This window comes from Macrotis lagotis, chromosome 2 (assembly GCF_037893015.1).
Source record: "Macrotis lagotis isolate mMagLag1 chromosome 2, bilby.v1.9.chrom.fasta, whole genome shotgun sequence".
Taxonomy (NCBI): Eukaryota; Metazoa; Chordata; class Mammalia; order Peramelemorphia; family Peramelidae; genus Macrotis; species Macrotis lagotis.
In genome coordinates, this window is record NC_133659.1 from 39,792,543 (window position 1) to 39,807,422 (window position 14,880).

The 14,880-nt window shown below is 36.0% G+C and overlaps 1 protein-coding gene across 3 annotated transcripts in view; it reads right to left on the reverse strand.

Annotated features, from left to right (window-relative positions):
- The window catches only part of PKN2 (protein kinase N2), a 160,537-nt gene that overhangs the window by 12,163 nt on the left and 133,494 nt on the right, over positions 1–14,880 (reverse strand). For all 3 annotated transcript variants that reach the window (XM_074221750.1, XM_074221749.1, XM_074221751.1), the window contains exons 16-19: positions 8,731–8,907; positions 6,954–7,016; positions 5,915–5,991; positions 1,098–1,240 (exon numbers count right to left, since the gene is read on the reverse strand). In XM_074221750.1, the coding sequence (XP_074077851.1) occupies positions 1,098–1,240; positions 5,915–5,991; positions 6,954–7,016; positions 8,731–8,907 (460 nt within the window). The remainder of the gene's footprint in view (positions 1–1,097; positions 1,241–5,914; positions 5,992–6,953; positions 7,017–8,730; positions 8,908–14,880) is intronic.

Here is a 14,880-nt window from a genome sequence, read left to right on the forward strand (position 1 = left end):
ACAGCCAGAAAGCTAATCTATTAGAAATAAGAATGGAAAAAGAATTGGGAAAGGCGTTAAACTGCATTTCAGGAATGGATCAGTTTTTCAAAATTATTCCACCTTTATCCTGAAATAAAGGCCTAATCCTTTTTTAATATCAATATATTTTCAGATAGCTGCAGGTCATAGCATAACATCATTTCCAAAGAATTTAAGATGTGGGTTATTCAAAGGAAAATGGAGGGATACAAGGTGGCTGTGAGTAAACTGCAACCTCCTACTGATGAACTACATAGGAGAAGAGGTTCAATGCAATGAGGTCAAATGCAAATAAGAAAGGGGGTTACTGATTTGTACACAAAGAAAACCACTTAGTAAAATTTTCTGTGTTTTACTATGTTTTTATTTATTTGGTTAACAATTTCTCAATTTATTTTAATCTGTTGTAGAAGGAGGCCTGAGGACCATGTGTTATTAAAGAAATTTCTGACCAGACTAAAAGGGGGAGAGAGAGAGAGCAAGGATACCTGCAGGACAGCTGGTCCCCTTGACTGTACGTACACGATGGGAGGAGAAATGGGAAATGACCCCCAGAAAGCTGGGCAGACCAATGGGGGAGAAGTCAGTGGAGATTATGGACTAGAAGCCATACAACCTGAGAAGGCATGATTGGACTGTGATCTTTAATGCTGGGTAGTGAAAAGATTATGGACTCAAAAAAGTGTCTAAGTAAATTCCCTTGAACCCAATACCACCTTAAACAGTTGGAAAGCCTGTTGGAATCTAGCCTTGTGCAATAATATACTCCTGGGTCCTGGAGGCAGCCTGTTCTGGGTAAGTCTAGAGAGGTCTAAATCTAGACCCAATCCAGATTACACTAACAGCATTAATTACAAACTCATCAAAGTCTGGGAGGATTCAAACAAAAACCAGGGCAGGCACCTATTTTTGAAGGACTGAAGCCCATACTCTACATTTACACACATCTGACTGTAGTCACTGTTGCTGAGTGACAGGCCCTTTGCAAGGTCCTGAAACTTCAGCTCCAGCTACTGGGAGGGGGAGACACCACTGCACCCCAGTACTAAACCACGGGATGGCCCCCGGGCACTTACCTCTCCAACCAGCATTTCATAAATGAGCACACCAAGCCCCCACCAGTCCACAGCTCTTGTATAGGACGTTTCAGTCAAGACTTCTGGAGCTAGAAATTCTGGAGTGCCACAGAATGTGCTTGTTCTGTCACCAAAGCCCATTCCTGGAAAAGAGAAAAATCAAATCACTCTTTAGGTACCTCATATACTCTTTCCCATCTAGGTGGCATTTTCCTAAATAAAAAATGCATGGGGAAATACAATCATACATAACTGGCACTTTAGGTAAATATGTAAGAGCCAACTCAATTCAAAATAAAATAAATTCTATCCAAAATAATTTTAGCTTATTAATTAAAATTATTTTCTATCCTCAGTATTCTTTTATACTAATTTCATAATGGACTATTATTACTTTTTCTTCCTTCTTCTGGGCAAGATGATATAATGTATAATGTGACTAGAAAACTGGACGGAAAAAATTCCAAAGAAGTTATTAAGAATAAAATTTAAGAATCTAGATAGCATGTTTCTGGATAATCACATGATGACTAAGATTATATATACAAATTTTCCATACAATATAAGAATATCACTTAGCCGAATTCATTTTCAATGTACTTATTCCTATGATTTATACATGTAATCATCAAATCTACATTTCCTAAGTTGGTGATATTATTAAGTCAACAAGAAGAATTTATTATATAATGGATATTTCTAAAAGGCTGAAAGCTTTTTATAATACTTAAAAAAGACAAAAAACTTCACAAATCTCTTAAATAGGACATTGGGGAATCTCTATACTTCACAAATAAATCAGGAAGAAAATCATTTAATAGAACGGGGGGGGGGCGGGGGGAATCAGGTCTCCTGCCTCTTATTCTGATGTCCTGTTCACTACTACTACAAATTTATAAGTGTGTGTGTGTGTGTGTGTGTGTGTGTGTGTGTGTGTATAACTTACTTTATTAAGTCTTTTGATTTAACTATTTTCATCAACAGTGAAATCTGTGCCTACACTTTTACACAGATGTGTTTTTTTTTTAATTTGGGGGCGAGGGGGAAGAAGGAAAAGGGTGGAAAGAACATGAACCTGTAGTTTTATCAGAATAATGTGGTCTAGTGAGGACATATACTCTTTCAGTACAGATCAGCCCCTGACTCAGCAACTTAGAATACTTGGAAAGCTTATGAGGGGACTTGATGAGGGCATCCCAGAGACAGGGTGTATCAGAGTCTGGCCAGCAACTCACATCTTCTCTTGGGCTGGTTCAAATTCCACTCTCCCACTGCTAGCTTTGCATATTTTGTCAGAGAGCATTTCTTGTGGACCACATCCAGGAGCTCAGAGACAGCTCATTGTCATGTACCTTGTTAGGCCACTGGATCCGCCCCAGAGGTGTGATTTCCATTAATTACATTCAAAGTAGATCTCTGACTCCAACTCTATGAAATAAAAGCTTGCCCTGCTATTTTTCCAGCAGGGGAGATGCTATCTGCACCAGGCTTTACAATCCCTGAAAAGCCATGTCAATGCTGGCTAGCACCATGAAACAAAAGCCATTAGGAGGCAGAATGGCCCAGGAGCACCCAGAAGATCTAGATTCCAGGCCTGCTTCGGACCCACTCTAAGAGACTCTGGACAAGTCTCTTGGCCTCTCAGGGCCTCAAGCAGCACTCTAAGGTTTGAAGTTGCTGAAAAAGTTTTAGACTTTTACTTGCAGAGGGAGCTCCCTTTTATAGTCACCAATGAAATCCTAGGTTCAACTCAAATTAAAAATCAAAGAAGTAAAAAGAAAAAAACCAAAACAAAATAAACTTCAGTGCTAGATAGGCCCTTTCCACTCTGAAAGGTCTGTGATGGAAAAGGAAGAAAGATTGAATTAACAAACGAATAGCTCTGGGACAATCTATCAATATTAACTTAAACCTAAGCCTTCATCTAAATGAATGGAGTTCTCTGGTCAGATGCCAATGAATTGAAGTCTTACTGGAACAACTAAATCAAATAAGCTGTTCCTCCTTTAGTAAAAAACAAAAACAGAAGAAAAAAAGAATCAGAAGCAAAAAGGAGGTATTTTCACAATTAGAAGCCATATCAAAGAGGAGGCAGAACTTCTTTCCTCAAAGATCCAGTGGAAAGAAAACCATTGGATAGATTTTCTGATCATGAATAAGATTATCATCATCATCAAGGTCATTATAGCCAGCATTTCTTGAAGAGGATAAAAAGATAGAAAAATTCTACTACACAAAGAATTCGACAAGTTCAAGAAAGTAAACAATTTTGACCCTCAGCACTTTAATTATGGAGGTGGGCACAGGGGAAGAAGTGACAAATAAAATGGAAATTATGGAGGCCAAAAGACAGCAGATTGCTTATAAATCTCACCTGTCCAGCAACTTAGACTCTTAAGAGTTTTGGGAGCATCAAGAGGCTAAACTAACTTGTCCTGTTAACTAATGTTGTATACACCAAGCACCAAGAAAGGCAAAAAATGAAAGTGATAATATGTCAATAGAAACAAAGAATGTGGCTACTGATGTGGAAGTCCATGCATTCAGCTCTGCATTTGAAACATTAATTTTGAGGAAAAATAAAAAGCAGTATCAATTTAGAAAGTGAAGGATTAAAAATATATCAACAAATGTAACAGCTTCAACATGATCTATAAAATGAGCTATTAATGTTAAAAAAAAAAAAAAGGAAAAGAGAACACCTAAAATGCCTTAGTGAGCAAAGAACAAGATGTGGCAGCAAAAGAACTGGATTCCATTTCAACAGAACCAGGTGAGAGCCCCAGCTCTGGCTGTGTAGCCTGAGGCAAGAGGTGTCTTTAATACAGACTTCTATGGAGCAGCTGACTGGCCATCTTCTAAGCAGCCCCTGGGACCATCAGAACTCCACCTGAGTGGACGAGAACCACCTCCAAGTGAGAAGGACCATGCTGGGCAGTGGCACAAAGCTGAAAGCATGCAAAGCTCATATGATTTGCTCTCTTGGGGCAGCAAAGAATCCAGGATACAAAGGATTGTGGTCCATTGTTACTATTGCAAACTCTAGCAAACAAACAAACAAAATAAACCCTCCTTGCCTACCACTCTACAGAAAGATATCTTAAAGGTTTAAAATCAAACAGCTAAACTGAGGCATCATTCATGTATATGCTGAGATCCTCCCAGAGCCTTCATAAATAAAAAAAAATTAACTGATCACTGACACCAAACAAAGGAAGGTGTTCACTGCTGGAAGGTCTAAATAGACATGAGGCTGTTACAGTGCTTCTGTTTATGGATGAGATGAAGGGGGCTGCTTCAAGAACCAGAATATCAAGAGGGCCACTTTCAAGAAACTGCTTGAGCAATCCTCCATGGGAAAACTAAATGGATAAAAATACCTATGTCCAGATTAAGACCATTTCCCTGAGTAAACATATTGATACATACATGTCAACATATTTGACACACACATACATTTATATACATATGGGACAGACACTACACCTAACTAATGAACAGTACCCAGAATTAAACAAGAGGATGTATATGGCTGAATAATACTGAGAAAATTGCTTAGTAATAAAAACTAACATTTATGCAGAAAGCATTAAAGTTTACAGCAGACTTTACAAGGATGGTCTCCTTGGAGGCTAGGTCCTATGAAGGAACTTGTTCCTTGCATTGAAGACGTATTCCGGCCAGAGGATGCAGGCCTCCAAGATAACATTTCCCAGCCCAGTCCACAACATTCCTTCAGCTCTAAGTCGGCTCTTGTTGATGTCACATTTTCCTCAATGAGAAGTTTTCTAAAGGCAGAGACCATTATGTTTGCTTCCATTTGTACCCTTGGGGCTGCTGCCAGGCTGAGCACACAGGAAGCATTTCTCTTACTAGGGATTTCTCCATCTCCTCATTTTAACAACAGAAATGCTTCCCTGACAATGTAATTTGTGAATTTAGAAATACTCAATCATGGAAGAAAAATTTTGTGTAAAGCAAAGTCCCCAGGGTGATGCACAATGGAGTCAGCTAGGCTAGCATGTATTTCCAAAGATCACCAGAGATGTTCATAAAGAAAGGATAATATGGAGGAATGGGATGACAGGAGAAGGAGGTAGGCCAATCATGTGTTAAGAGAGAGAACAGATGAACGGCTATGTTTCTCTACCCATATCCATAAAATGAACATACAAAGATTTAAAGGAAGAATTCTAGCATGTTGAGTAGACAGACAACAAGTGGAGCAAACTGGAAAACAAACAAACTCACGCATGCAGGTGAAAGCAACATCTGCATTGATAAGATCAGAGATTTACTGGATCAGTGAAATAAGAAGAAATTGATTTTTATGTATCTCAAAGTAAGGTACTGAGTTTTCATAATTCTTTTTGTATGATGATTAATAGAGACGAGATCAATTAGCACTTGTTGATGCTTTTCTATAAAGACAATAATTATATGAAGAGAATGCTCCAGGAAACTCATGCCAATGTTAGATGTAAGGAGTCATTATGTAACTGAAGGAATCCTGAAATAGGAAAAAGAAACCCATCTTCTGGTTAAGGTGTTGGCCCTAGGACAGTCAACAAGTCATTCAACCTCTTTCCAGATCTTCTAATAGTCACGTGTGGAAACATGGAGCTGATTACCCTCAAATCCCTTTCATGTCTGAACTTCATAATAATACAATAAAAATATATGGACAACCCAGGGGATTTTTAATAGAGAAAAAAGTACTTGAAACGTACCTTCCCTTCCACAAGCAATAATTGTAACTACTAAAAGACAAAGCAACAACCAGGCTTTGAAAAATAACTTCAATAAAAATAAATTACCTTCTTTGCAAAGACCAAAATCAGCAATTTTCACAAAGCCCTCTGTATCTAGCAACAAGTTATCTAACTTCAAATCTCTATGTGGGGAAAAAAAGAAATGGAAAAGAAATTAAAATTAATGAAATGAAATGAATAAATCTGGTTTAAAAAATAAATTCCTATAGCAATAAATGGCCAAATATCCTTTTTACCAAGTATATACTTTCCAAGTTCTGATTTGGGGATTTAAATCCTCTATTGAAGATTTGGATTTTTTTCATCTCCTTTTGGCAATACTTACTGCTTTGCTTGCAAATATGATAAATGAAAATTCAGTTTTTCCTGTTATGGTAGGAAAAATGGAGCATACTCAAGGAAGGAGTGTTTTATCACTTAAGAACACAAAGTTAAATGAAGGAACCTCAATGCCATAAAACCTCATCAAATTCTGTCTTTATTTAGAGTTTGTGACTTTGACCTGAGCAAAGTTTAACTTTGCATTATAAAGGAAGGAAGAATTTGCCAAGTTAATAAGTAGTCTAAAGTAAAATGTGGAGAGCATCTTTACTCTACTTGAGAGAACCAATATTTTACAAGCATATTGTCACAGTCATTTTATTGATGTCAATAATATACTGATACTTTTCTACATCCAGACTCTTTACATAGAAATAACTCCTTGGCACTTACTTTGAATTTTGCATTTATTTGAAAGGAGTCAGATTTTTAATGTATGTGAGTTACTCCATAAATTTTAATGGCCTTTTTCCTACCTTGGTCTAGGCAAGTTTACTTTATTTGAAAGGGAAAATTCAAGCACAATATACAACGTGACAGTCTGGACTGAACTACCCTGAGCTCTTTTAACTAGGGAGGAAAAAAGATCAGGAAAAAATGTTATTTCTGAGGAAAATTTCATTTTGAAGTGCTCTATTTGCTACTTGGAAGGGCTAACACATACATTTTTTAAAAAAAATCACATACAAAATAACATCAAAAATATGAAAGGACTAACTAACTTGAATCCCAAACTCATCATGGGAGTTTATCATTTACTTACCTATAAACAATTTTGTGCTCATGTAAATATTGCAATCCAAGAACTACACATGCAGCATAAAATCTGTTAAAAAATTAAAGCAAATCATATTAATACAATTCATTGACTTTTGGTTTTGATTTATAATATTCTCCTTTGAAGATGCTAAATCTTTTAGCTTTCAGTGAAGAGCAAATGACAGGTAGAGACTGGAGAATTTCAAAATTATTTACTTATACTTTATAGTCAGACTAGATTTTTTATAGCCATTTGACAAAGCTATGAATGAACTGGCAGAAATTCAAGAAAACAGGAAACTCCAGAAGACAGATGAAGACATTCTAACTTGCCATCCAACTGTTTTAAAAAGACTTTTCCTAATATGATTTTAAAATGTCTTGACATTTTTCCTCCAGTTCTATGTAACCAAATTACCTTCAATTCAGTGACTAAATATGAAGTGCCTGTGTGCACAGCATTGTGCTAGAAGGTGGGGGAAATACCAAAAAGGATGCTGCTTTTATGGATTTTATAGCAAAATAACATCAGGGTCATCAGACATAATGGCAGCTGGGTGGTGAAGTGGACAGAGAGCCAGGCTGGGAATCAGGAGGACATGAATTCAAATCCAGCCTCAAGACCCTCAGATAACCACATGACCTGAGGAAGTTGCTTAGCTCTGTTTGTCTCAGTTTTCTCACCTGTAAAATGGACTGAAGAAAGAAATGGCAAACTACTATAGTATCTTTGCCAAGAAAACCCAAAACAGGATCATGAAGAGCCAGGCATGACTGAAAAATAACGAACAGCACCACTATGACCGTCAAGGACAAATGATTTTGTTGGTGTGGTTAACTCTTGCTATGGAAATGGAAACCCTCCTATGACTTATTTTTAGGGCTGACTGAGTCTGAGAGAAGCTGACTGACTCGCTCATAGTACTGAAGCTGGATTCAGGCAGTCAAGTTTAAATCTGCTTTCAGGCACTTACTCCTGTGTGACCTTAGGCCAGTCATTTCATCTCTTTTTCTCATCTGTAAAATGCACCTTCCTCCCAGGATTGTTGCGATTTCTTTGGACAATGATTATTACATTGGAAGTGGGATATGAACTGCTTCCTTCTGAATTTCCAGGCTACCACGCCACCATGTTACCACATGGTGATGGTTTCTGCCATCTCAATTGCCAGGGCTGCCCACTTTTCTTTGTGGTCAAGTGCCAAGCACATTGGAGGAACTTCATAAATCCCTCCTAATCTCAAGGGAAGGACTGGTACTTTTAACCCATTCAGGAGATAGCTTTTTCATTGCCATTATTGTCACTTCCATTGGAAAATAGGATTACAAATGACCAATCCTGGTAAAAATTGAGAGGAAGAAGGGATCTTTCATGGTGAGGGAAGATGGGGAAAAAAAACCAAACAGAAGTGGGTGGTGGAGGTTGATTCAGTGCTTTGATATCAGAATTCAAATCTAAATCTTATCACTCATAAACCAGCATGTTTTCCAACGGGCAGGCAGGAAATGAAACCCTGTAAAGCTGATTTATTTGAGCTACTTAACTCAATAAGCAAAATTAAGTCAAAATGGCATTTGGTATTTGGGGCAATTCATGCTTGAACCTTCTTATAACTAAGAATAAATGGACAGGAGGATATCAGCTTAATTATAAAGAGAACATTAGGACAATTTTTATTATTAACTATATAGATCTGTCCTTCAGGAAGAAATCAGTTTCAGGTTTTTGGAAAAAAACTACTTCCACATAGTACAGAAAATCTAAAAGCCCCCACACTTACACAGCTCTTGGTTCAGAAAAGACATCAGTATGAATGTGCATCATGAGGTCCCCACCGGCGGCATATTCCATTACAAAGCAAACATGTTCTTTGGTTTGGAAACAAGCAAAAAGGTTCACCAAAAAGGGATGCCTTACACTATTCACAGTTTCAAAAATTCGTTTTTCACACATGAGGCTGCAAAAGAGAATGGAAATGTCAATTCAGTCCCCAGACATTGAAATTACAAACACTATAGCACAAACTAGCAATGGAGCCGTGTCTAGCCCACGCAAAGCGAAAGGCAAAATGGCCTAAGCCACAGAAAGGCCCTGACCTCACCAAGGAGACATGCAAACAGAAAAGGATAAAAACAAAGGTCAGGGCAAATTATGAAGGGCTTTAACAGCCAAGTCAAAGTGTGTATTCTAGAGAAACACAAAATCAATAGTTTCAGAGTAGGGAAATGACTGTGGCTGAGAGGCTGCTGCAACAATCCCGGTGTGATAGAAACCTGAATGAAGATTGTATATAAAAGGTAACATATAGTATACAGGTATAAACAACAAGATTTGACAATCAAATGGAGGGGATGAAAGGTCATAAACCTGGGCGGCTGGAAGAGCAGTGGAGCTCTGGACAGAAATAGGGCAGTTTGGAAGAAAGGTGGGTTTGACAGTAAGGATGCTAAGTCAAACACTAGATGGTTTTAAAATGCCCCTACAGTATTCTCTTTGACATGTCCCAGAGGCAGCACTCAATGCTGCTATGGAATAAGGAGTTGCGTATATATGAATCATCTGTATAAAGATGGTAATTGGCTGAATAATAAACAATGTACAAGGGGATGACAAACACAGTGAAGGTTAAAGAAGGAGAAGCCTTTGGGTGTTTCCAGTGGCAGTAATTTGGAAGGAACCAATAAATATGGAAAGGCTAAATATTAGAGAGAGAAGGCATTATCGGGTAGGAAAAGATAATGCAACAGTTGGAAACTGCCACATTGGTATCAGAAACTGGAGAAAAAGTTGTCAGGGGATGCCAAGGGATTTTGAGAAGAGTTTGAAGATGGGTCAGACAAACTCATGTTTTTAATCATGAAGTTAGATGCCATAGTGCTAGAACAAGTTTCAGAGGAGGCATCCTTATGGGTTGGCAGCTGAAAGAAATGAAATATCCACACCCATTGCAAAAGATAGGATTTGGGATGCCTATCAATATGGGAGAATGGCTGAAAACTTGTGGCAAATGATTATGATGGACTATTACTGCACTATGAGAAATGACAAGTTGTATGATTTCTGAAAAACCTGGAAAGAATTACATGAACTGATGTAGAGTGAATAGAAACAGAACACTGTATTCATTAACAGCAATACTGTATGATCAACATCTGTGAATGACCCAGCTATTCTCAACAAAGATCTAAGACAATCTCAAAAGTTTCAGGATGAAAAATGCTATCTGCATCTAGAGAAAGAATACAGAGTGGAAATATACTATTTTTTTCACTTATTAAACATTTTTAATACAAGTTTCTTTCTAAAAAATAATCAAATATGTCAGATTGCTTAGGGAGGAGGGAAGCAGTAAAAATTTAAGAAAAAATTTTAAAAATTGTTTTTACATATAATTGGGGAATAAAATAAAATATTAAAAAAATGAGAAAGGATTTTCCTTTGAATACTTTCTACAGGGAGTGGTGAGATATGCAATGGAAAACCATGTTATCTTTCCTTCATGCAATGATTAAAGCTTCTGACTAAAGTTATTGTGGGGATACTTCTTCCATCAATGTAGTGCATTGTTAATTACTTTGTATAATTTTCCTTTTTATCTCCCTATAAATCCTTCAGAGATGGTCTATGCAATAGGAGTCTTTGAGGTCTTTTAACATTCCATTGATACCAATGCAAAACTCCGTCAGCATATCCTCTGATATATACATTTGATTAACCTCCCATCTAGATTTGCTTTATATCACTTGCACAAATCTCATTTTTGATAACATAAAGCAGTTTTTTTGGTTTTTTTTTTTTTTTGCCTTTTGCAAGGCAAAAGGGGTTAAGTGGCTTGCCCAAGGCCACACACAGCTAGGTAATTATTAAGTGTCTGAGGTAGGATTTGAACTCAGGTACTCCTGACTCCAGGGCCAGTGCTTTATCCATTACGCCACAATAAAGCAGCTTTTTAAAAGCTCTCATTCTTTTCTCACTAGCCCTTTGGATCCCATTACAACTTTAAAGTGTCCATGATTCTCACTCAAACAGTAGAATAAGAAAATTAATGTTAAGATGATACACATGTGTCAGGAGGAATGCTGATGAAATTAAAGTGTCAGTCAAATCTCTTGAATGCAAACTAGTCAGCTTTTCTAAATTATTGTCCATTTGTTGTACAAATGCAAAGTATACATATTGACAGACTAAAGGAATAAGTTTTCCATTTAGCTGGATGTCATCATCTAGTAAATATCTATTCTTTATCTATTTGGTTTTTCTTTTGAGGGATGCTAAGCAGATTATTTTTGAGTAGCTATATATATCTTATTGAGGATGACCAGAGTATTCTGGATTCTGCATAACTGGAACCATGTTAGTCCTTAATATCTACAGGAGAGATTTGGAACCTGGGATATGGATAGACTTCAAGAAGTTTGCTAATTTGGATGGGAAAAAAAATTTGCTTTCACTAAGCAGTGAATTAAATTTAGTACTTCCAACAACTAAGAATTCTGGAAGAAAATATTTTTCTGAGAAGTTCACAGTCTTTATTTACCAAACTGTCAGAAGTTCATGACAGTGAATACAATTTCCTTCTTCCATTCAAAATCACTATAACACATTTTCAATGCTGAATATACACCTATAGTGTGCCAAAAGTCTTAATGACACCCTGGCAATCATTTTTACATAGTTCATTTATCAGAGATAATTAAAGGATTATTCAACAAAATTCCTTCTGCAGCTACATTTATCAAGCCTCAATATTTTAGCATTACATGGGAGAAAACTTGATGGATAGGTTTTTTTGTCTTTTGTCAATTGTTTATTAGGAACTTTGGTGGATATTTAAGTGATTTTTGGCAGCACTAGGACATTGCCAAGTTCCTCATTCTTACTCCTGAATCAACTGACAAGTAAAAAAAAATTAAAATCCAAAGCTTCTTCATCCTTAGAGACCTTAAAAAATTTCATGTCTCTTAGAAGGGACCCAACCCACACATCAGATATGTCTCTCACAAAACTGCTATGTTGATCCACTGCTCACTGTGAAAGGTGTCATGTCCTCATCATGTTTTCTTGGATGTGTTATGGCATTTAAGCCACCTAAATGTCCAGGTATAAATGTTGACTTGCCCAAGGCCACACAGCTAGGTAATTATAGTGTCTGAGGCCAGATTTGAACTCAAGTACTCCTGAATCCAGGGCCAGTGCTCTATCCGTTGCTCTACCTAGCTGCAGCTGGTCAGATTCTTTATAAAAATTTCTACTACTAATATTTTTAATTACAGATAATTTAAGATCCCGATTTAGAAGCCTGGCCCTCAAAGTAAGTGCCAATCCTGAGATTTTAATAGAATTTTTAAATACTATTATTGGGGGTATAATAGAGTAGATACCAGATTCAAATAAATTCTGCCTCTAGTACATAATTTGTGCCTTTGGACCTTAAGACCTTGTTAGGCTCTGTTTCCTCATCATAAATGAAGCTGGACTAAATTGACCCTTGAGCTGTTCTAGAGCTCTAAATCTATGATTCTTTGCTCAAGAGTGACACTATTTTTGTAAAATTGCAGAAGACTGCATGGTGACAGTATGCTGATACTTTTCCCAACTGAAAACAATGACTGCTACATCTGACTATAACAGGCAGTGAGGACTTACACTTAGTGACATACTATTATATGACTTCATAATTTATATATATTTGATTATCAGTAGTGTTGATGTCTTTCTAGAGAACAAAAAAGTAATAAAATACTCAAGATATATTGAAAACAAGTTTATAGGATATTGACTCTAAACCACAATTTAGAAATAAAGTGTATTTGATATTCTCCAATCAATTAAGTTAATATTGTGCTTAATACAATTATAATACAGACTTTTTAATGGAAGGTAGTGTTATCATATATTTGCTGTTTTTTTTTTCAATGGCCAAGAAAGAATTGTTTTGATTTATCCACATTCATATTTGTGGCCACTAAATATACATTTAAGAAGGTTGGTATTGGGAAGCAAAGCTAGCTAGGAGAGATCTAATGTAAAACTGTTTTAAGTAAAAAGAGTTAATAAAATCAAGAATTTAAACTGAAGATTGAACTAAAAACTGAAACAAACTATAGTAATTTATAGAATTTGAAGAGAATCTTGGTTAATTTTTTAATTAAGCAAATTTTTATCTTTACATAAAATACTTATGTAGTCTATTAAATGTAGGAAGGAATCTATGTATTTTCTAAACCAGAACAAAATCAGTTCAAAATATTCTATGAATCTAAATTGACCATGACATTTTACTTTGACTTCCTGATAAAATATCTTTTAGAATTCTATAGTAATAACATATTTTATAGACATGTTCTCAATTAACAACTGGAATAAAACATATCTGCTCTTACTCGAATGCAAGTCAGCATACTTTCCTTTAAAAAAAAAGCAGTAGGGGCAGCTAGGTGGCGTAGTGGATAAAGGACTGGCCTTGGAGTCTGGAGTACCTGGGTTCAAATCCGGTCTCAGACACTTAATAATTACCTAGCTGTGTGGCCTTGGGCAAGCTACTTAACCCCATTTGTCTTACAAAAACCTAAAAAAAAAACAAAAACAAACCCACACACAAAAAACAACAACAAAAAAAACAGTGCTTGATAGACACTAAAAAGGGTTTTGGATGGATTTTTCAAAGCACTCTACAACCTGAAGCTCAATCACAATGTAGCAAGAAGTAGGCCCATCATCCTTAATCTCACTCTAAAGCATTTTGAATTTTAACATGAATTCATTTTGAAAAATGAAATTAACTGTAAAGATAAGTATTTATACAGGGACCTGGATCTCATGGCTAAGAGGTTTTTAAAAATTAAATTTAATTACAACAATATTTAAATATCTACGGCTGTGTTATAAAAGCAGCATGATATTTTAAATGCTATATTAATATAGTTGTCATTTAGAATATAGAAAACACCTGTTCATTTTTAAATAGTGACAATAAATATAGCTATTATGAGTTATTGCCTAGACTCCATTTAATAGTTTCACACTGCAGATGAAATCCCATCTCCTACTTATAACAATCTGTTTTTAATTATAAATACAAAATCTGAAGGCTAGTGTTTTTTAAACTTTAGGCTTATTTGTATATTTATTTATTTTAAAAGTTTAACAGAAACAATGCAGAAAATTAGTTTCACAGATCAAGATAAAAGAAAAAGAACATTTAAATCTTATTGAAATGAAGGTGTTTAAACTAAATAATTCCTAAGGCATCTTTCTAGCTCCAGATCTATGATCCTAAGGAATTTCAACAAGAATATTTAAACATTTAGCCAAACCATCCAATAAAGATTTAAAATAATGACTAGATTTTATAGTTAAGACTGTCTATAACCACCTAAAAACTGATTTTTCTGTTTTTTTTCCACATGATTTAACATCACTACATTTTGTTCATAGTTATAGTGACATCTTTGCTGTTCAACAAAAGATCATCAGCTCCAATGGTTCACTATTATCTCCAGAACCTAATGTGAGACATTCTCTGAAATTTAAACTTCGTTATAACTTGGTTCTTTCCAATTTTCCATTCTTTTTGCACTTTCTTTCCCTTCATGCTCTGTTAGAGTGATGTCAGCTTACTTATTGCTCCTTACTGTTCCCAACCCTACCTTCATTAAGGTTGCCAAGTGCTTCCATCATGCTCCCCCCGCCCCATGCCTGCCTCCAAGTCTACATGGATTCCTTTAATACTGAGTTCAAATTTCATCTTAGGCAGAAGTAAAGACTTTCTTAGTTACCCCATTCTCCCTTTCTGAGATTATCTTCTACTTACAGTGAGTGTGTGTGTGTGTGTGTGTGTGTGTGTGTGTGTGTGTGTATGTGTATGTGTGTGTGTGTGTGTGTGTATAAAATCTCTTGCTTATTTTTTAAATTAATTTATTTTAAAATT